At 36.8% G+C, this 24,590-nt stretch overlaps 1 protein-coding gene across 2 annotated transcripts in view; it reads right to left on the reverse strand.

Annotated features, from left to right (window-relative positions):
* Window positions 1–638: 638 nt before the first annotated feature.
* The window catches only part of CstF64 (cleavage stimulation factor subunit 2 CstF64), a 39,320-nt gene continuing 15,368 nt past the window's right edge, over window positions 639–24,590 (reverse strand). Inside the window, exons 6-11 of one of the 2 annotated variants that reach the window (XM_053794038.2) lie at window positions 23,109–23,262; window positions 22,759–22,791; window positions 13,452–13,586; window positions 12,821–13,023; window positions 10,660–10,778; window positions 639–4,901 (exon numbers count right to left, since the gene is read on the reverse strand). In XM_053794038.2, coding sequence (XP_053650013.1) covers window positions 4,785–4,901; window positions 10,660–10,778; window positions 12,821–13,023; window positions 13,452–13,586; window positions 22,759–22,791; window positions 23,109–23,262 — 761 coding nt within the window. In that variant the 3' untranslated portion in view covers window positions 639–4,784. The remainder of the gene's footprint in view (window positions 4,902–10,659; window positions 10,779–12,820; window positions 13,024–13,451; window positions 13,587–22,758; window positions 22,792–23,108; window positions 23,263–24,590) is intronic. The other variant, XM_053794039.2, reaches the window with a different exon arrangement.

The following is a 24,590-nucleotide window of genomic DNA, read 5'->3' on the forward strand; positions in this document are numbered from 1 at the left end:
GGAGATATATGATAATATATAGTACCTAGAAAGTATTTGAGGGCCTTGTCCCAGATTTGCACACAGTCATAAGATACTAGAGTGAGAGATATGGGAGGAAGTGCAAAATAAACCCAGTGAAAAATAGGGACACCATGGTCACATTAAGATAACACTGTATCGATGACTTGTGGCCTAAGGTTATTCAACATCTTGTCACAAGATATCAGAAACATCGCTGGGACAAATGTAGAAGTTTTAAAGAGAAAACTGGAAAAGTATCTTCACCAGGTGCCAGATCAACCAGACTACTGGATATGTGGGTCAGCAGACCACCAACAGCAACAGCCTGGTTGACTAGGCAAGCACCAGTCGAGCCTGGCCCAAGGCCGGGCTCAGGAAGTAGAAAAAAACTAGGAATTCATCAAAGGTATGACATTTTTGTTCTTATAATTTTTTTTTTATTACCACCTCAGCCCTCTCTCACGTAGGTTAGGTGACTCAAAGGAGGAAACGTTTTCACCATTACTTATTTTATAGTCTTCTTGCCAGATGTGCACTTACTTCATAATTTAAAAAAAACTCTGAACTGTACTATCTCCACCCATTCTTAAGAGTGCAAAATTAAGGAATTAAGAAATATAATTATAAATCATATGTTTAAAACTGTTGAAATTGCTTCATTCTTTATTGAAATAATTTGTACACTGGTAAGTGTTACATTTTCTCTATAAAATAATTATGCTACATGTACTGTACTGTATATGAAAAGTGGGCCAACCCTGAGTTTGCATTAACTTCTGTGAATGTAGCATAATTAAGCATAACCTCACAAAAAATATAATCAATAAAGTAGTAGTAGTATCAGAATAGCCCTAAAAAAATGGGTCATAGTGCTATGTTCTGAGGATGTGTAAGGGTTGAGTTAATGGAATCAGAGGTTAGTGCAAGTGCAAAATTTATGTCAAGGTTGGTGCCTGCTCTCTGATCACTGTCATGAAGATAGTTTTTTACTGTCCACTTGAACTCTAGCACTATGAATGAGGAACTGTTGGATATCCATACACGAGACGTGTATAAAAAAGGAGACCCCTCAAGGAAGATTAGAAAGGGACACACATGTAGTGTAATGCAATCCTTTATTAATAATGTACCACCCACACAGTGGGCTTTATAGCCACAAACAGAGCTGGCTGACTTGATAAAGTCCACTCTGTGGGTGATACATTATCAATAAAGGATCACATTGTATGGATTTGTGTCTTTTTCCATTGTGTCAGTATTTTATATCATTTTCCTCCAAGGAAGGTTACTTGATGCCAGTGAGGGATTCTAGATCGATGAAATTCAACCTAACCTCTCTTCCTTGGATCAAACCTATTTGCCTAATACCCATGGGAGTGTATGACACTACGGCTAAATTTAGTGTTCTTCATGACTGTAATGATGATATACACGAGAATGGGTTTGGTAATCTATGTGTGGGAACACCAGTATTCAAAACGTGGAGAGGCAGTCAGGAAAAAAAAAGGACTGATTTGTAAGGGAGAACAGTACAAAAGGCAGATAGATCATGTACCATTTGTCCAAATAGATGTGGGCTGCAGTGTAGCTCAGCTAAATATAAACAGAAATTAAAAGATACTGAATAGTTCATATTAGGGCACTTTCATTGTGTGATAGGCTGTATAGGACTTCCAACCTATGTAGAAGTACATAGGTTGGAAGTCCAATTGTGTTATGTAATTTAGGTTCATATCAACAAATACATACAGGAAAACTGAGAAATCAACCTTTGAAGTTCTCCTAAATTCCTGTATACTGTATTCCATTGTTATTATTACATTCGTGGGATGGGGTGGAAGAGTGCTAAAATTTGTAGAGCTCATACAGTACCTGAGGAAATGAAGGGGAGGTCAGGTGCATCTCTTTATTTTGTATTAAATTTAGGAGGAGAGCACTAAACATGTAGGGTTATAGAGTACCTGGGGAATGGGAGGCATTCAGGTTTGATCCAAGGAAGAGGACAGCAAATTCAATTCCTTGAGTCAAGAGCCCCTTACTAGCTTAGAGGATTATTATTATTTATTTATTTTATTTATTACACTGGCCGATTCCCACCAAGGCAGGGTGGCCTGAAAAAGAAAAACTTTCACCATCATTCACTCCATCACTGTCTTGCCAGAAGGATGTTTTACACTACAGTTTTTAAACTGCAACATTAACACCCCTCTACACTCACTAGGCTGGCTTAGAGGAGTCTCCCTTGAGGGTGCTAATTCTTTGGATCAAGAGCACCTCACACATCAAGGAACCTCTTTCAGGGGCAATAGTTCATTATAATACTGTATTGTCATTATCGGTTATAATACAATGGTACATAATGGTAGATGGTGGCTATGGGCAATGGTTATAAGTTAAGTCATTATGGGGTGGTATTAAGATATGATTTGCACGAGATATATTGATAGTATTAAAAATAGGGTTTGTTATAGGTAAGAGTGTAGGAGTTGTGAAGTACCTTTGTGAATACAAATGTATGAAGCTTAGATGCTGTAACATATTGTCAGTCATGTGGTATGTCTGTATGTTTTGTTTGTTGTTGGTCCTGTGGATTTTCCTTGTTTAGGATGGAGGGTTTCAAGGTCTTTTTCTGATGTTTTTTTAATTAAAGAAGATATAGCCTCAAGTGTCTCTTAGGTCAGGGAAATGTGATGCAGAAGATAACCTGCCAAAGGAGCTGCTTCCCGAGTTGGAGAAAAATAGTAGGAAAACGATGGGGGGGGGGGAAGGGTGCATGCATTTCTGCATTTCATTGATAAGGAAGAAGTCAAAGAATGAGGTTATTAAAAGTTTTAAATGAGGTCTTGTGTGGGGGTTTGTTAGGTTTCTGGGAGACAGAGGGGTGACAGCTGGTGAAGAGGTTGGAATGTCAGCAGTGAGAACATCATGTTAACCCTTAAACTGTCCAAACAGATCTACGTTCACATGCATAGTGCTCCAAAAGTAGATCTATGTTTTTATACATATTTTCAAATCTAAAAAAAAAAAAAATGTAGATCAAGGTTCTTTACACGTTTTCAAAGGTAAAAAACAAAACAAAAAAATCTCCATTTTTTACATACTTTCAAATGTTGAAAAAACGTAGATCTACGTTTGGACAGTTTAAGGGTTAAAAACTGTAGTGGTGGTTTAAGTCATAGGGTGTCAAGAATGTCAGACAACTCAGAAATATGAGCAACATGTTATCCCTTTTTGAGGTAAGTAGGTCACAGTGTGCCTATGCATACTCTCTGATGTAACTAGGTCACAGCTTGATTATACATACAAATCCTCTTTTAAATATAAATGGGTCAGTCAGATCATACAACAAACTCTTATTTTGATATAACTATATCACAGCCTGATTATACAACAATCCTTCAAATATGAAATTTCACATTCTCATAAGGAAGTGGGACACTGACTAGAATAGAGAGATGTGTTTTGCCACAATGGTCTATTGCTCCACGCCAAATATTCTTCATTCAATCTACATGTTTGCCCAGGTGGCCATATTAGCATTTTCAGCACTGTTAGGGTGATAATTTGCAGTCTCTCACTTCTGAGAGTTTACTTTCAATGTTAACCAAGGAGAGTAGGTTGCAGCAGCTGAAATAATTTTTGCCTTTGGGCATGACTAACATGAGTGATAGAGAGGTACAGTATTGTGAAGTTGCTCTTGGATATCTGAAGTGCATTATTTGATGTCTTACTGTATTAAGGTGTATGGGATGGGATGATAATGGTTTCATAGCTTGAATTGAGAAATGAATATAATGTGATGGCAGTGTTGCCAATAGTATAGAACTGTAAGTTTATTGTCTGGGTTGGTGATATGTTGATAATGTGCATCTTAAGGGCATGGTCAGTAAGGTACACCTCAGAGTTTGTATGAAAGGTAAAGAATTTTGTCCACTATCAATGTTTCAAGACCTCTTCCTGAGCTATAGGATTCAAGTGTTTCTCAAGTGTGTGTGGTATTGCTTCAGTATCATCATTCATTTGTCCAGATCTTTTGGCATGGTCAAGGTAAAGCAAAGGCCAGAGATAACAGATAGGATATGTAAAACACTGGTACTTGGTTCAGGCAACAAGGGATTGCTCAAAAGCAGTTCCAGGTTCTGAGGATGGCCCATGACTCAGTGGAGGATGTCAGTCATGGAATTTCAAGAGAATAAAGTAATGTCTCATTCATCATCATGAAGAAAATAAGGAGTACAGCTAAGATGATTATATTTAGGGGAAAGCACTAAACCCATAGGGGTCATAGTGCCTAGAATGGGAGGCAATCAGATTTGATCCAAGGGAAGAACCATTCCAATTCTATGTATCAATGAACCTCTTGAGGAAGGCTCCAAGGAAAACTATAAAAGCCACATACCCACTCTGAATTTATTTTATTTTGAATGCCTCGGAAATGGGAGGCTTTCAGGTTCAATCCAAGGCAGGGGAGGATAAGTCCTGTTCCTTGGATCAACAGACCTTCACTGGCATCAAGGTATCCCCATGAAGGGATTGTAAGAAAAAAAAGTGCAATGTACTGTATGTAGTTTACAAATACAATTAATATAAATTTGCTTTTAATTACTTTTGCATATTATATTCCACAACAAATATAAATTGGCACAAGAAATAATAGTAAATATTCAGAAAGTATTTTGTAGTTTAAAAAAAAAATAAATGGGTAGAGTTAATACCAAATAGTTTGGCTGATATCAATGTTCTTTGTGATCCATTTCATAAAATTAAAATATGAGCATATTCTAATGTTGAGAGCGCTGAATCTGTTCCTTCAATTGAAGAATGGAGGCTCGTTGCTCTGGTGGTAGCATCTTTATCTGTTCGTCCGACAGCTGCAAGACCTGCATAATCAGACTGGCCTGCAACAAAATTGCATAGAAATTAGTACTGCTTAATTTCATTCTGGCTTGTGACATTAAATGTGAGGAAAGTATACTAAATCCAGGTATAAATAGAAGGCCTACTGCTACCTATCGTAAGCGCTAAACCAACTGGGGTCATACAATGCCTGGAAAACAAGGCAAATGTTCAACCCAAGGAAAAGGAGGACACATTCAATTTCATGAATCAAGAACCCCTCTCAACTCTTGAACCTGAGCAAAAAAAAATTATAGAATGAAAGCATTTTTTTTAATTGAATGAAACTAAAATAAGTGTAATCTGATAAAAAAAAATACAGTTTTATGGCGTGTTAAATTGGCGGAGAAATAATCACTCATCAGCAACAGCTGCATAAATGCACCAGCATTAATGCCAAGATATTATAATTTTTCTGTTTTTTAATGGCTTTTACTGTTTAACACTATGTATACTTGTTTCTTAAGATATTGAATGCGTTTAACCCTTTCACTGTCCAGGCCCCCAATATTAATGTTACTCTGTGTCCACTTTTTTTTTAAATATATTTAAAATATAAAAAAATTAAATATTAAATATGTAAATATATTAATATATTATATTTTAAATGTTTTTATATTTTAAATATTAAGATTAAGGAAATGTGTGCAAAGTGGGTTGAACTGCAAACCTTTATGGATGAAAATCACCCTCACACAGCTATTGCAAGCCGTGCTGGTGACTATTACAATGACAATGTTGTGAACCACTTTAGACAAATCATAAAGGAACGAGAGGTGCAGAGCTCTATGGACAGATATATTGTGCGACAGAGGTCCACTGACAATCAAGCTGGTCCTAGTGGCATTGAAAGAAGAAGAGAAGTAACCCCGGAAAAGGACTTGATACCTCAAGTCCTAATGGAAGGGGATTCCCCTTCTAAACAATAACAACTTCCACACACTCCCCTCCTCCCATCCCATCAATCATCACCAGATCTTCAATAAAGGTAAGTGTCACGTATTCCATTCTTAGTAGAGTATTAACTGTGCATGTCTTCTTCAGTTTGTGTGTATTCAAATTAATATTTCATGTGTTAAAAAATTTTTCTTTTTCATACTTTAGGTTTCTTGCACAGATTAATTTGATTTCCATTATTTCTTATGGGGAAAATTAATTCGCCTTACGATAATTTCGGCATACGATGAGCTCTCAGGAACGGATTAATATCGTAAGGCGGGGGGTTCACCGTATATATACATGTATATATACATTTAAAATATATATATATATTTAAAATATAAAAATATTTAAAATATTTTTATATTTTAAATTTTTATATTTTAAATATTTTTATATTTTAAATATTTTTATATTTTAAATATATATATATTTTAAATATGTATATATGTATATACGGTTGACCCCCGCCTTACGATATTAATCCGTTCCTGAGAGCTCATTGTATGCCGAAATTATCGTAAGGCGAATTAATTTTCCCCATAAGAAATAATGGAAATCAAATTAATCCGTGCAAGACACCCCAAAGTATGAAAAAGAAAATTTTTTTACCACATGAAATATTAATTTTAATACATACAAACTGAAGAAGACATGCACAGTTAATACTCTACTTAGAATAGAATACATGACACTTACCTTTATTGAAGATCTGGTGATGATTGATGGGATGGGAGGAGGGGAGTGTGTGGAAGTTGTTATTGTTTAGAAGGGGAATCCCCTTCCATTAGGACTTGAGGTATCAAGTCCTTTTCCGGGGTTACTTCTCTTCTTTCAATGCCACTAGGACCAGCTTGAGAGTCAGTGGACCTGTCACACAATATATCTGTCCATAGAGCTCTGTACCTCTCGTTCCTTTATGATTTGTCTAAAGTGGTTCACAACATTGTCATTGTAATAGTCACCAGCACAGCTTGCAATAGCTGTGTGAGGGTGATTTTCATCCATAAAGGTTTGCAGTTCAACCCACTTTGCACACATTCCTTTAATCTCTTTTTTCAATTCCATACTAATTCACACCCTTTTTACCACAGGGATGGCACTAGAAGCTTTCTTGGGGTCCATGGTGACTTATTTTGCAGTTACAAGCACTAAAAACACTGGGAGAATGTGAAATGTACCGAATGTATGCGTAGATGCGACCGCACTGGCTGGCTTGTAAACACTGGTGCTGAGGCCACACGTGGGACACGTCCTGGACGAATCACGTAAGGTGAGTTTTTTAGCGTGAGGCGAGGCAAAATTTTTGCGTTAAAATGTATCGTATGGCGGATTTAACGTAACGCGATGCCATCGTAAGGTGGGGGTCCACTGTATTTTAAATATATATACATATATGATAGAGTGAGTGAGGCACTGTCAAAAATTTTTAATGAAAACAAGAAAAAATTTTGGAGTGAGATAAACAAGTTAAGAAAGCCTAGGGAACGAATGGATTTGTCAGTTAAAAACAGAGTAGGGGAGTTATAAGAAGGGGAGATGGAGGTATTGGGTAGATGGTGGGAATATTTTGAGGAACTTTTAAATTTCGATGAAGAAAGGGAGGCAGTCATTTCATGCACTGGCCAGGGAGGTATAACATCTTTTAGGAGTTAACAAGAGCAGGATGTGAGTGTGAGGAGGTGCATGAGACATTACGAAGAATGAAAAGGGGTAAAGCAGCAGGAACTGACAGAATCATGACAGAAATGTTAAAAGCAGGGGGGGGATATAATGTTGGAGTGGTTGGTATTTTTGTTTAATAAATGTCCTTGGAGGCAAAGAGGGGAATGTATGAGAGTATAGTTTTACCAACGCTCTTATAGGGGTGTGAAGCATGGGTGATGAATGTTGCAGCGAGGAGAAGGCTGGAGGCAGTGGAGATGTCATGTCTGAGGGCAATGTGTGGTGTGAATATAATGCAGAGAATTCGTAGTTTGGAAGTTAGGAGGAGGTGCGGGATTACCAAAACTGTTGTCCAGAGGGCTGAGGAAGGGTTGTTGAGGTGGTTCGGACATGTAGAGAGAATGGAGCGAAACAGAATGACTTCAAGAGTGTATCAGTCTGTAGTGGAAGGAAGGCGGGGTAGGGGTCAGCCTAGGAAAGGTTGGAGGGAGGGGGTAAAGGAGGTTTTGTGTGCGAGAGGCTTGGACTTCCAGCAGGCATGCGTGAGCGTGTTTGATAGGAGTGAATGGAGACAAATGGTTTTTAATACTTGACGTGCTGTTGGAGTGTGAGCTAAGTAACATTTATGAAGGGGTTCAGGGAAACCGGCAGGCCAGACTTGAGTCCTGGAGATGGGAAGTACAGTGCCTGCACTCTGAAGGAGGGGTGCTAATGTTGCAGTTTAAAAACTGTAGTGTAAAGCACACTTCTGGCAAGACAGTGATGGAGTGAATGATGGTGAAAGTTTTTCTTTTTCGGGCCACCCTGCCTTGGTGGGAATCGGCCAGTGTGATAATAAATAATAATAAAATGTATGGAAGAGGGGAAGGTACCTAGGGATTGGCAGAGAGCATGTATAATCCCTTTATGTAAAGGGAAGCGGGACAAAAGAGATTGTAAAAATTATAGGGGAATAAGTTCACTGAACATAACAGGAAAAGTGTACGGTAGGGTTATTATTGAAAGAATTAGAGGTAAGACAGAGAGCAGGATTGCAGATGAGCAAGGAGGCTTTAGAATGGGTAAGGGATGTGTAGATCAAGTGTTTACATTGAAGCATATATGTGAACAGTATTTAGATAAAGGTAGGGAAGTTTTCATTCCATTTATGGATTTAGAAAAGGCATATGATAGAGTGGATAGGGGAGCAATGTGGCAAATGTTGCAAGTATATGGAATAGGCAGTAAGTCACTAAATGCTGTAAAGAGTTTTTATGAGGATAATGAGGCTCAGGTTAGGGTGTGTAGAAGAGAGGGAGATTACTTCCCAGTAAAAGTAGGTCTTAGACAGGGATGTGTAATGTCACCATGGTTGTTTAATATGTTTATAGATGGGGTTGTAAAAGAGGTAAATGCTAGGGTGTTGGGGAGAGGGGTGGGATTAAATTATGGGGAATCAAATACAAAATGGGAGTTGACACAGTTACTTTTTGCTGACGATACTGTGTTTATGGGCGATTCTAAAGAAAAGTTGCAAGGTTAGTGGACGAGTTTGGGAGGGTGTGTAAAGGCAGAAAGTTGAAAGTGAACATAGATAAGAGTAAGGTGATGAGGGTATCAAATGATTTAGATAAAGAAAAATTGGATATTACACTGGAGAGGAGTATGGAACAAGTGAAGGTTTTCAGATATTTGGGAGTTGATGTGTCAGCAGATGGGTTTATGAAGGATGAGGTTAACCATAGGACTGATGAAGAAAAAAAGGTGAGCAGTGCGTTGAGGTATATGTGGAGACAAAAAAACGTTTTCAATGGAGGCAAAGCAGGGAATGTATGAAAATATAGCAGTACCAACACTCTTATATGGGTGTGAAGCTTGGGTTGTAAATGCTGCAGCGAGGAGGCAGTTGGAGGCAGTGGAGATGTCCTGTCTAAGGGCAATGTGAGGCATAAATATTATGCAGAGAATTCGAAGTGTGGAAATTAGAAGGTGTGGAGTTAATAAAAGTATTAGTCAGAGGGCTGAAGAGGGGTTGTTGAGGTGGTTTGGTCATTTAGAAAGAATGGATCAAAGTAGAATGACATAGAGAGCGTATAAATCTGTAGGGAGAAGGAAGGCAAGGTAGGGTTCGTCCTCGAAAAGGCTGGAGGGAGGGGGTAAAGGAGGTTTTGTGGGTGAGGGGCTTGGACTTCCAGCAAGTGTGCATGAGCGTGTTAGATAGGAGTGGAGACGAATGGTTTTTGGGACCTGACGAGCTGTTGGAGTGTGAGCAGGGTAATATTTAGTGAAGGGATTCAGGGAAACCGGTTGTTTTTATATAGCTGGACTTGAGTTCTGGAAATGGGAAGTACAATGTCTGCACTTTAAAGGAGGAGTTTGGGATATTGGCAGTTTGGAGGGATATGTAATAGGACGGTATATATATAATTGGGGCCCTGATACTGTAATTATTTCAGTTCACTTTTTGTATTGTATCTTTATATATGCTTCTAAACTGTTGTATCTGGGTGCCTCTGCAAAAACAGTGATTATGTATGAGTGAGGTTAAAGTGTTGAATGATGATGAAAGTATTTTTATTTTAGGGATTTTCTTTCTTTTTGGGTCACCCTGCCTAGGTGGGAGCCGGGTGACTTGTTAAAAAAAAAAAAAAATTTTTTTTTCTGAAATGGTAAACTTTTTCCAAAGTAATGACACCAAAAGTACAAAATTTGATGGAAAATTTACGGAATTAGAAGGGCACAAAGTTTGTAGTCTCGGCGCAATTAAGGAATTGGTAATTTCACCTGTTTTGTGTTGTTTTAAGCCAATTACATTTCTCCAATCGACCAAATTCTTAGTTATTTTGCTAATATGCTTTCCATTCTATCAACTGAACAAAAGAAACCGACCATTTAACTTTTACAACTACCCTCTAAATTCCACAAAAGTTGGTAATTTGGCCAATTTTACACAAAAATTAAAAAAAAAAAACACTAATCTAAAAAAAAAAAAAAAACAATGTAGACATTCCTGGCACTAAAACAACATTAATTTCTATATCTTTTTTTTTAATACAATTTCAAGGTTCCCCTTTTCACCATATGTAGTTGTTCACCTTTCGAACATCTCTTCATTTATTTGTCAGTCATCACACATAACTTTATCCAAATGCTTACAAAGTAACCATTACCACTAACCTTCTCTTGATCCTGGCCAGCAAGACTGGCTGGGAGAGTAGTGGGAGCTGCTGGTGGTGGGGGAACCACACGAGGAGGAGGTTGGGAAGGTCCACCTATGGGAGGAGGGGGGTTTCCACCTTTGTAAAGAAAAACAGATAAGCATTTGAGTTGTCCTAAACAAATTCCTATAAGGCATAGAAATACTTCACACTGTAACCAATAAAAACATAAATGAGATAAACAAGAATATAAAAACTAATACAGTACTGAGATGTACAAGAATAAAGTTGTGATTTGATAGCCTAGTATGCATCTTCCAACAATCTTTTTTTGGTTTAGAGTGGTATGAACTTATTTATGCTAGCTATGTTTGGAATACCTGGGTAGGATATTACAAATAAAATGTCATCATAAATAGGAGAAAAGGTCGCAACACCATAGCTAGAGAAATTTACTAATAATCTACTCTGGAGAAAAAACTTGAGAAGTTTCAGTCCATCCTGGAAGATCAGTCATAATTATGGATCTTTCTTTCAACACACTGGCCGTATCCCACCGAGGCGGGGTGGCCCAAAAGGAAAAACGAAAGTTTCTCCTTTTACATTTAGTAATATATACAGGAGAAGGGGTTACTAGCCCCTTGCTCCTGGCATTTTAGTCGCCTCTTACAACACGCATGGCTAACGGAGGAAGATTTCTGTTCCACATCCCCATGGAAGTAATAGGAAATAAACAAGAACAAGAACTAGAAAGAAAATAGAAGAAAACCCAGAGGGGTGTGTATATATATTTTTGTACATGTATGTGTAGTGTGACCAAAGTGTCAGTAGAAGTAGCAAGACATACCTGAAGTCTTGCATGTGTATGAGACAGAAAAAAAGACACCAGCAATCCTACCATCGTGTAAAACAATTACAAGCTTCCGTTTTACACTCACTTGGCAGGATGGTAGTACCTCCCTGGGTGGTTGCTGTCTACTAACCTACTACCTAGGATAATTATGGATATTTTTACATTAACTGTTTCAGGGTCCAGACCCCTGATCTGAAACTTGTCCACATGGTCCATGAATTTTTTTAAAACAAATTTTTGTTATTTTTTTCTTATGAAATGGTAGAGAATCTTTTTCTGAAGGTAATAAAACAAAAAGTACAAAATTTGATGGAAAATTCACGAAATTACGCTTTTGCAAATTTTGCTGCATCAACGATATTTATGCATCAGCAATTTTTTCCCAATTTGACTCCCATTTTAGGCCAATTACATTATTCCAGTTGACCAAATTCTTAGCTATTTCACTAGTATTACTTCTATTTTATCAACTGAGCACAAGAAATCACCCAATCAACTATTTTAACTACCCAATAAAGTGATCAGAAATTGGTAATTTGCCCAATTTCAAAGTTTAAAACATTCCAATTTCAAAATAGGGTCCAGAATAAACAATGCAGGCATTCCTGGCACTAAAATAAAATTTCCTCTGTTTACTAATTACATTTCCGGGCTTAAGAAATGAATTCCACTTTAATTTTTTATTCACATGAATTTTATTCACACCAAAAACTAGAAGATTTACTGTTATGCAATATTGTAATAATTGTATAAGTAGCATCAGAGCATTCATGAACACACATTAGACCCACCAGCTGACGTGTATTGGATGCATGATGTCATTTGTTTACTCTTGAACATCAGCAAAAATTGAATATTTCTACCTTGAGCTCAGTTTCGTTACTAAAAGCAATCAAAATCATCTCTATTTCTGTAATATATCTTCCATTCTATCAAATGAGATGAAGAAACTGTGAATACAACCATAAAAAACATACAAAAATACACCAAAAAGTTGCTGTTTTAATTCAAAAACACAATCTCAGATTTTTTCTCATTATGCACTGCGTGCTGCAGGATTTGTTTTATATGATGCACACTTACAACACAGATGCAGTCTCTCATATCTAGGCCCAAATTTACCGCTCACAGCTTATCTGAGTGAGCTGAGCTCATGGCGTAGAACTACAGCTTGGACCCAGGCTTCAAAGCCGTAGAACTATGGGACAGACCCTCAAAGGGTTAAAGCTTTAAGGATATGTTACTTTAGAAAGTACAGGAAAAGAAAAATTACATAAAACACATACAACATACGATATTAGACATCTATACTGACAGTCAAACTAACCACTTCTGAAGTCTTTATCCTGAGGGAAAGCTGGTCGTCCCCCTCGTGGATCACGAGTGTCGCTGGGAGGATTACTACGATAATCTCTGTCTCTGTCTGCAGCTCGAGGATCTCTGTTTTCACGCTGTTCACGCGATTCACCACTTCTCTGTTCCCGGCCTTCCCGAGAATCACGATAGCTGCGAGACTCGCGTTCACGTTCTCTGTAAAGGATAGCAATACCTCATGAATTTTAAAAATTGGGAACTTATATTTAACAAATATTTTTTCTACAATAACTTGCAAAATATTATTGCATTTGATATTTTAGGGACGATTTAGAAGGTGTTAACAGGCAAAATATCCCAAAGTTCCTCTCTCCAAATGTTTTTTCACCAAATTATTTACATTAAACAAATGATAAATTATGGAGACCAGTAACACTCATAATCTAGTAGTGACTTTTTTTTTTTTTTTAAATTATGTCACTATTATCCCTATGTTACCATCATATAACAACAATATTTGGGAAAGATCTCTATGAACTGTGTGTTAAGTTTCTTGCTGCAATGAAATGGGATTATAATGATAAGACTATAATTGGTAAATTTAAAATAACTCCATGAACAATCCTCTTAAAATATAAGCATACCTGTTATCTCGTGGATCACCACGGGTAAAGTTTTCTCGGGGTTCACGACTTGGAGGAGGTTCTCGAAACCGCTGCTCACGCTGATCTGTCCTTTGGTCTCGCTGGTCATAATCACCACGTGGATCACGGGGATACCTGCAGTAACAAATGTGAACATTAAATTTAATGTACTGTAATGTATAGTTCAGCATACAATCTGTAACTCATTATTATACAATAGTTTCATTATACAGAACCATGCTGATAAAGTGTAATACAGTATATGATGGTAATAAGGCATCATTTGAATCTTGGATTTTAATAACCAATACCAGTTATGTTTGTCAAATGCATTTCTGGATAACAAATCATAGAAAAATTGAAGTTGAAAAATATTATAAGCGTTCTTAAATTATGAGAACATAACAATATCAATATAATATTACTCTTTTTATCTGCCTTCACAGAAATTTGAGTTTCACAAAAAAATTAAATAAAATTCAAACTACTGTACCCCAAATTGTTTAAAATATATTTTCCAAAACTCAGTGACTCAAAAAGGTGGTATTATTTCACAAGAATCTTTTGATTATAAATATAAGGATATGATTTTCCAGACATTTAATTAATTCAATAAGTATCAAAATAAGGATGGCTGAATCCCATAAGTTTATATTACAAGATCTATTACTTATTTTCAAAAAAAAAAAAAAAAAAAAAAAAAAAAAAAAAAAAAAAAAAAAAAAAAAAAAAAAAAAAAAAAAAAAAAAAAAAAAAAAAAAAAAAAGGTAGGGTGGTTCGTCTCCAAAAACCTAATTTTCCCATGCTTATCTACTCATGCTAGTACTGAAAAGCAGACAGCGACTTTTAAAATATTAGATGAATTCAAGATCTCTGATTACATTTTGCATAGTTAAAGCAGATACCTTTGTTTCCACAGTATGAAGTAAGAATATATGAAAAGAATAATCTCTCCATCAGGTGAAGTAAGTCGAAAAATGATGGCTGGACTGCAAGTAGCGGAAAATAAAAATGGAGAACTGACTTAGCAGGGTTCATAAGACTAACTGAATTATGAAAATACAATGAAATTAATACAAATATGAACTATTAGCAATAAATTAAGACACTAACACAGTGTACAACTATTTTACTTTATTCATACTATACAAGAACACACTAAATGCCACAATTACAAAAAGTTCTTGTGCATAAAGAACACTGCAAGTAACGAGTCTCGTATTCCTGCAAAAATTCCCATTTCTCATTCACACATCCACTCCGTGTGTTTGTCCATTTTAACTTTCAATCTTCCATAAATTTTCTGTTTGGTGGATTATATGAATTGAGACATCCTGCACTTCCAGAAAAACAGCTTAGGCCATGAGTGACTGTAAATGTGTTTTCCTTCTTTGGGAAATCCCTTCCCAATTTGTTAAGAATTTAATCTACAATGTACTTTGTTTATAATTCTTTCTGAAGCTTCATTCCTTCTATATCTAATTATTTTCTAAAAACTTTCAGAATTAAGCAATATGTAATACAAACTGGGTTATGCATTAGAATTCAGAATCCTAGATTTTAAACTGCTGCTTTATACAACAGTAGTCTTTTTAATAAACAGTTTGTGTAATACTGCATACATTCCTCCAAACAGCCATCCCTATTTTCCAACTCATCAAAAATGTTGCAAATGTTCATTTCTAATCCCACTTTATTTTCAATAAATCTCTCCTTATAGCTTATGTAAAATATTCCCAGTACACCAGCCTCTTGTCATTTTATTTCATATACAGTGCTCTACATTTAAGTAAGATGGATGAAAGGCACCCAATGTAATTTAATGTCCAAAGTAATACCCTACCCTGGAATAGCTGATGAGACAAAAGGTTATACTGACCTGGCAAATCAAAGCAGAAAGTCTCAGGATTCCCTATGGCTACTGGCTGTCTTAAGTACCTTTTGGGACTGTGTGATATATGGTTTTGTGTTTGTGATTCCCATGCACTTTGTGGTCTTAGGATCAAGTTTGTCCAACATTTCTAGGTATTGCCAAATATGTGCAGGACTAAGTTGCTGACACAAGATAATTGCAGAGAGCATTGGATTACAAAGGCAGGACATCAAATGAAGAAAATAGTAGGAGGCAGCAATGTGTGTGAGCATCTAGTGAGGACCTAGATGTGTTGGTTCCTTGAGAACAGTGTTCATGACATGGCCACATCAAAAGCACATTCAGGGAAGCCTAGAAAAAAAGCCACCACTAATGTTAACTGTACTAGTATATCTAGAAAGTCTGTTATGTGCCCAAATCTTTTGCTCAGTGTAGTGCAAGGTTTTTACATAAAGAGTCTCCCTGCCACATAGCAAATTCTGTTTATCAATGGCTTCTTCACTGTGAAGGAGCCTTCTTCAATGATTGGCCAGGAACTTCCCAGACATGAACCCCAGTGAAAACCTCTGGTCTGAGAAGAATATCAGCCTACTCCAATGGCTTTAGGATGCAATCCGTGAATCGTGGGGAAATTTGCCTCATGAAACCCTGAAGAATGTGTTAATCACTTCCTAGATGGCTAAAGAATGTCTTAAAGTGCAAGGGACAATCTAATGTGTGGTCATGATTTTAGAGGGGGCCAACATACTTTAATGATGAGCAGTGTATACATGGAATTCCAATATAATGGTGATATATCTACTCTGGATGGTATTCACAATTATATTATACAGACATACATTAATGGTATTCAATACCAACAAGTTGATGAATAAGGCACATGTGCAACACTTACGTATCTTTATTGCTGAAACTCTCCAGTGTAAAAGTCACCTCTGCATTTGACAAAAAAAAAAGCCTACAATGCAGGAAAAACATTTTGGCAATAAAAATACCCAAATGTTGCACATGTCTCTTCATTATATTATTGTATATGCTGGTAACTAATAAGAAACAAATTATTCCCTGAAACTCTTCTACACCACACCTGTAACAAAATATTTGGAAAAGCAAGTACTAGTATATACATTTTGAGCCTATCCAGTACATCATGATTATGTAGTTCCCACATCTACACTAAATGATACAACAATGATATATTCTACAATATATTACGTTAGAACAAGGACAACCAGTACAGTACACTGAGTGGCAAACACTTTCCTTTAAGCTGTGCAACAATCAAGCATACCACTTGCAGGGAATAAAAACACTGGCAACAGAGGATCCTTGTAATACAGCATATCCCCTAAAATTGGGCTTTATCACAGGAATGAACAAATACTCTCTCTGCCTTATAAGGCAAATGAGCACCATAAGGTTACGCTCAAAGAAAGACGTGTCACACAAGGTCATTAAATTTTAAGAACAGGTCAGGCAAGGTCATTAAACTGCGAAATCGAGTCTGGTGAGGTCAGGTATTGGTAGGAACAGGGGGTGGGGAAAAGGTGATAAGTTTATGTTTATTATATGAATTGTAGATTATGTGGGCAATAGGTCCAGCAAATACATACATTCCACTGTTTTGCTTGATGGTTTTGGTGAAGTGGATCACTGCTTAACCTCATGGTGCTTGTTTGCCTTACAAGGCGATGTATTTGCTCATTCCTGTGTACTCGATAAAGCCCAGCCTTAGGCAAAAATGTTGCATTAAAAGGATCCTCTGCTACCAGTACCTTTATTTCTACTAGTCAGCTTTTGCCATTGTCTTAATTTTTTTTTTCAACAAACTGGCCATATCCCACCAAGGCAGGGTGACCTAAAAGAAAAAAGAAAAGTTTTTCTTTTTAAATTTAGCAATGTATACAAGAGAAGGGGTTACTCCAGCATTTTAGTCGCCTCTGATGACTTGTGTAGCTTATGGAGGAAGAAGTCTGTTCCACTTCCCCATGGAGCCACTGTCTAATTTTTTTTTTTTTTTCACTAAGTCGGCCGTCACTAGTAAATGATTGGAGTTGTACAAATTATCAGTGATAGCACCTTTAGTGGAGTCATTTGTTTTTATTGTGGCTCATTATTATTATTATTACTTCTTATATACCTATAAGTTATAGGAACTTTAAAAACTAAATGCTAAATGGAATGTTTGTTTCTACTGGTATTTCACATCTGTGCACTTAACAAAATTCATTCACCACATGGATGGAAAAAAAAGAGAGAGGAAGCATTAGTGGTAAGTACACTTTTTTTCAATGTACATGTACAGTATACCACAAACTTGATCAATTTTTGGCATCTGTAAGAGGGCTGAAAAGTTATATCTTTGACCACTTCTGACCCCCAACCACTCCAATATAATCATGCCAAAATCACCTCTATTTTTTAAATTTTTTAAAGAAAACATTGGCACCTACAGTCCTTAACCCTTTCTGGGTGGAGACTCCTGATCTCAAACTTGCTCTCAGGGTCAAGAATTTTCAAAATTATTTTTTCTTATGAAATGCCAAAGAATGTCTTTCCGAAGATAATGAAATCAAAAGTATGAAACTTGATGGAAAACTTACGTAATTACACCCTCACAAAGTTAGCAGTCTTGGCGATATTTATAAATCGGTGATTTTGTCCACTTTGAGCCCTATATTTGACCAATTCCATTGTTCTAGTCGACAAAACTCATGGTTATTTCACTAATATTCCTTTTATTCTATCGACTGAGCACCAGAAACTGCCCATTTACCTATTTGGCCAATTTCACACAAAATTCAAAAATTGCCAATTGAAAAATAGGGTAAAGAATAAACACTGTAGACATTTCTGGTACTAAAAAACATTTCCTCTGTACATTAGTTATGTTCCCAGGCCTCTCCTATATTACACTTGCTTTCCATTTTGAATTTTTATTCACACAAAAAATAGAAGATTTACTGTTATGCAGACTACCGCATTTTTGTAATAATTGTATAAATAATGACAGAGTATTTGTGAGCACATATTAGAACAACCACTTGGATGTGTATGGGATGAGTGACGTAATTTGTGTAATCTGGAAATATCAACAAAAATTAAAAATTTCTGCTACTTTGAGTTTAATTTCAAGCTATTTTCAGTCCTGAAACCAATCAAAAAATCTCTACTTCTCTAAATGTTTTTTATTAACACATCAGCTGTTTCCCACCAAGGCAGGGTGGCCCGAAAAAGAAAAATTTTCATCATTATTCATCATCATTCATTCATTTATGAATCCCTTCATAAATGTTACCTTGCTTACACTCTAACAGAACGTCAAGTCCTTAAAACCATTTGTCTCCATTTACTCTTAACACACTCACGCACGCTTGCTGGAAGTCCAAGCCCCTCGTACACGAAACCTCCTTTACCCCCTCCCTTCTACCTTTCCTAGGCCGACCCCTACCCTGTCTTCCCTCCACTGCAGATTTATTCACTCTTAAAGTCATTCTATTTTGTTCCACCCTCTCTACATGTCCAAACCATCTCAATAACCCCTCCTCAGCCCTCTGGATAACAGTTTTGGTAATCCCACATCTTCTCCTAATCTCCAAACTACGGATTCTCTGCATTATATTCACACTACACATTGCCCTCAGACATGACATCTCCACTGCCTCCAGCTTTCTTGCTGCAACATTCACAACCCATGCCTCACACCCATACAAGAGCGTTGGTATAACTATACTCTTCATACATTCCCCTCTTTGTTTACATGGATAAAGACTCCTCAGTGCACCACTCTCCTTTTTCCCCTAGTCAATTCTGTGATTCACCTCACCCCTCATAAACCCATCTGCTGGCACATCCACTCCCAAATATATGAACACATTCACCTCCTCCATACTCTCTCCCTCCAATCTGATATCCAATCTTCTGTTACCTAATTTTTTTTGTCATCCTCATCACCTTACTCTTTCCTATATTCACTTTTAATTTCCTTCTTTTACATACCCTACCAAACTCATCAACCAACCTCTGCAATTTCTCTTCAGAATCTCCCAAAAGCAGTGTCATCAGCAAAGAACAACTTTGACAACTCCCACTTTGTGTTAGATTCTTTATCTTTTAACCCCACACCTCTTGCCAACACCCGAGCATTCACTTCTCTTACAACTCCATCTATAAATATACTGATGTATCTTCCATTCTATCAAGTGAGACCAAGAACCAGAGAATGCAACCATAAAAACCATACGAAAATACACTGCAAATTCTCTGCTTTAAACCAAAAACACGGTCAGTTTTTTTCCCTATTATGCACAGTGTGGTGGTGGATTTTTTTATATAGTACACACTTACAGCATAGATCCATTCTCTCATATCTAGGTCCAAATTTACTCCTCACAGCTTATCTGAGAGAGCTGAGCTCATCACGTAGAACAACAGGACCAACCCGCACTACAAAGCCAATGTACAACAGGACTCACCCCAAAAGGGTTAAGGTATTAATAACACGTATTAAACCTTCACTTATAATAAACTTACAACTCTTTCTCTTCTACTTCTGTATACAGTACATTATTTATTATTGCTTCATGGCACCTGACTTTTATTTACCTTTCATTCCTATATCTGAACCCTCTATGCTCATCTATGTTAGTAGTTCCTACCTTAGATTTCTTTGTCAGATATGGTTAAAGAATTTAGTAAGAAATGAAAGAAAAAAACAGCCCTCTCTCTGGTTAACTAGCTCTTGTGCTTGTTAATCTCTCCTATGACTGCCTGTCTGATGAGCAATGAACATATGTGAATCATAACAAGAGTAATAGCAAATCAGCATTAAGCAGCAAAACACAGACTCCATATTACAAAATTACTTACATTTTTTATTTTGTACCACATCAACCATCTCCCATCAAGGTAGGATGACCCAAAAGTGGAAACATTCACCAACATTCATTCAATAGGTGTCTTGCCATAAGTGCTCAGACATCACACTTCAAACAATCCTCCAAACCATAACATCTTCACCTCTCCTCCAAAGTGCAGGCACTACATTTCCCACTTCCAGGACCCATGTCCAGTTAACTGATTTCCCTGAATCCCTTCATAAATGTTACCTCCCTTGCACTCCCAACAGAATGTCAAGACACGCAAGTCACTTGTCTCCACTCACTCTAATCAAATACATTTGCATGTCTGCTGGATACTTAAGAGACTGCATTCAAAGCTTTCTTTGTTTCACCCTAAATTAATACACCCTCTGATCATCCTATTCTGCTACATCTTCTCTAAATACCCAAACCACATCAATAGCCCCTCCTCAGCCCTCTGAATTTTCTCTGAGAACCACATTGTCTCTTAATTTCTATGCTCTGAATTCTCTGAATAATATTCACACCATAATTTGCTCTCAAATATGATATCTCAACTGTCTCTAGCATTCTCCTCACTGCAATGTGTAAAGCCCATCCCCCACACTCATATACGTGGTGGTATCATTACACTCTGATCTCTTCCCTTTTTGCCTCCATGAACTTCACCCCCCACCCAATTTGGCAATTTTAAGGAAAATTTGTTAACAATACTGCATCAATTTTATTATTTGCTTCTCTTTTGTACTCGTTTAATCTTTTTTACATAAAAGTACTACAATTTTTTATACCTTTTCAACATCCTCATCACTTTCTCTAACACTAGCCAACCATTCTTCTGATAACTGTTTATAGCTCTCACTACCATTAATTTATTTGCATTTACCTATATTTTACTTACCGACACCTTTCTCCATATAATAAGCCTTTTAGTTATTCTAGCTTGTACTATGTAGTAATAAAACATACAACTCACTCCTGGATGTACCTGGATTTCCAGCAAGCGTGCATGAGCGTGTTAGATAGGAGTGAATGGAGACGAATGGTTTTTGGGACCTGACAAGCTGTTGGAGTGTGAGCAGGGTAATATTTAGTGAAGGGATTCAGGGAAACTAGTTAGCCGGACTTGAGTTCTGGAAATGGGAAGTACAATGCCTGTACTTTAAAGGAGCGGTTTGGGATATTGGCAATTTGGTGGGATGTGTAATATTCTGTATGGAGTTTATTATATCATTTCAGGTTACTTTTTATACTGTATCTTTATATATGCTTCTAAGCTGTTGTATCTGGGCACCTCTGCAAAAACAGTGATTATGTATGGGTGAGGTGAAAGTGTTGAATGATGATGAAAGTATTTTCAATGTGGGGATTTTCTTTCTTTTTGGGTCACCCTGCCTAGGTGGGTGATGGCCGACTTGTTGAAAAAAAAAAAACGCACACACGCACACGCACGCACACGCACACACGCACACACACACACATACTCACACACACTCACACTTACACACACTCACACTTACACACACTCACACACACTCACACACACTCACACTCACTCACACACACTAACACACACTCACATACACTCACACACACTCACACACACACACACACACACACACACACACACACACACACACACACACACACACACACACACACACACACACACACACACACACACACACACTCACACTCACACACACTCACACACTCTCTCTCTCTACATTTATCCAATTCTTTCTGAAACTTGTATTACCTATTACAGTCAAATCTTTTCCATCCCTAACTAAAAGTCTCAGAGTTGTGGTGAACACATTACCACTGACCTTTATTACTATTTACACTAAGCAAACTCTTCTACACCATCTATAACAGTAGGTTCCCAATTTTTTTCTCTTTCAAGACAATTTTCATAGAATCTGAATCAAAATTTTCTAAATATTTACCACCAGAATCTTCTACACACAACTGACAGTTACCCATTTACTGCATTATACTTTCATTCCCAACCAATAATTATAGAATAAAAGCATTCATGCTCCAATATTTATACATTTTTTCATTCAACAGAATTGCCATGCCTTCTTTACAATTTTCTCAGACAATTTTCAATTCCATTAATTCTTTACCAATTAAACTATTCTAGGTAAGACACAAGAACCACGACAAGAAGTACTGGACAGTGTTTGGGAAAAGGTAGAATGCAACTGACTCCTGCACTTGCACATTTATACTGTGCTACCATTCTCTGTCAATACTGTCAACGAAATACTTTTAATATAACCAGAGTTTTTTTACATGATAAAATCCCAGGGTCATGATTCAGAATCAATAATAAATTATGCAATTATCAATGGAAATCAACTTACAAAAGATAAGTATGATGTCTACATACCCGCTATACTACTAAATATACAGTATGAAACTAAAAGATGTTAGTCACCATCATCTATAGACTGTTAATAATCTGAAAGTTAACAAGCCACTATTTCAAAAGCATAAGAAGAGGAAAAAACAAGATAACGATAAATAAAACAGGCAAAAATATATCCAGGGGAATCTGTCATACCTATCGTTGCCTTCAGATTCCTTTGATTGTCGGCTTGAACATGAAAAAAAGTGTGAGGTTACAATAAAAATAATTGGCTAAATATGCCTCGTAAAGCCTTAGTAAATGCTTTCTAATCTTTCTGACACAGAAAATGTTAACTATTTACATACATGAAGAGCATACAAAATATCTAATTAAGTGGTTGTAGTTAATATTCATCATATGTGCAACTTTGTTTAAATAAATAAATCATAAACTGAAGGCTTATTAATTTAGTAGACTAATACAAATTAATTTTTTTTAAATTACTAAAAAGCTGCTAATAAAAGCACAGCAATGATTTACTAAACACAGCTTGTTTCCTTTACCTGTTGTCAAAGTCATGATGTGATCCACCATAGTTATCATGTGGTGGAGGGGGACCTGTCAATACAGGTGGAGGTAGTCGCATGTCCTGATCATTTCCCTGGGGAGGAGGTCCCCTCGGTGCTCCACTTAACTGCCGCATATCAAAGTCACCTCCTAAATTCATAAAATTTTTATGTAATACCACATAGCATTTTCTTGTATTACTATTCTAAAATCCTTTACACTAATACCATGTCCACTCTTCCTTTGTACCAAAAATAGCAAAGGAAAACACAATTGTTTTTTTAAATCTCTGATTCCTATGCTTAATTAAAAACATTCAAATAGTACCTTATAAACAATAAAGAAATTCAAAACATTTAAAAGTTTACCTTTTCACAGTTAAGACATTAAAGTCAATTAAGTAAGACATTCCACTACAAATCTTTTCAAAAGCACACATCTTCTTTCTTTTTTTATTATCACACTGGCCGATTCCCACCAAGGCAGGGTGGCCCGAAAAAGAAAAACTTTCACCATCATTCACTCCATCACTGTCTTGCCAGAAGGGTGCTTTACACTACAGTTTTTAAACTGCAACATTAACACCCCTCCAGAGTGCAGGCACTGTACTTCCCATCTCCAGGACTCAAGTCTATCTTTTTGTTATCCTCGTAACCTTACTCTTTCCTGTATTCACTTTTAATTTTCTTCTTTTGCATACCCTACCAAATTCATCCACCAACCTCTGCAACTTCTCTTCAGAATCTCCCAAGAGCACAGTGTCATCAGCAAAGAGCAACTGTGACAACTCCCACTTTGTGTGTGATTCTTTATCTTTTAACTCCACGCCTCTTGCCAAGACCCTCGCATTTACTTCTCTTACAACCCCATCTATAAATACAGTGGACCCCCGCATAACGATCACCTCCCAATGCGACCAATTATGTAAGTGTATTTATGTAAGTGCGTTTGTACATGTATGTTTGGGGGTCTGAAATGGACTAATCTACTTCTCAATATTCCTTATGGGAACAAATTCGGTCAGTACTGGCACCTGAACATACTTCTGGAATGAAAAAATATCGTTAACCGGGGGTCCACTGTATATTAAACAACCACGGTGACATCACATATTTTTATAAAACATTCATCAAGGCACAACCACACATTACAGTATGCTTAAAAACAACTTTAACAAAGGATCTTTGTTACTGTATATGGCCACAATGCATTTAAAATATACAGAGTATTCTATCAAAAGCTGATATTAAATTAATCATTACTACATATCAAATGATTAAAATATAAGGTAATTACTTTCCAAATATGAAACTATTTGAAGCAAATGATGCAAAAGAATGGACAAGGAGAGACTAGAACTGAAATCAATGACCCTGGAGAAGAGAACCAGGGAAGACATAAAAACAACATGTAATTGATAGGATGGACAGGGATAGGCCATTTGAGAGGCGGGAAACAGGTACTCGGAGGGATGGGAC

The sequence above is a fragment of the Cherax quadricarinatus genome, chromosome 56 (genome assembly GCF_038502225.1).
Source record: "Cherax quadricarinatus isolate ZL_2023a chromosome 56, ASM3850222v1, whole genome shotgun sequence".
Classification (NCBI taxonomy): domain Eukaryota; kingdom Metazoa; phylum Arthropoda; class Malacostraca; order Decapoda; family Parastacidae; genus Cherax; species Cherax quadricarinatus.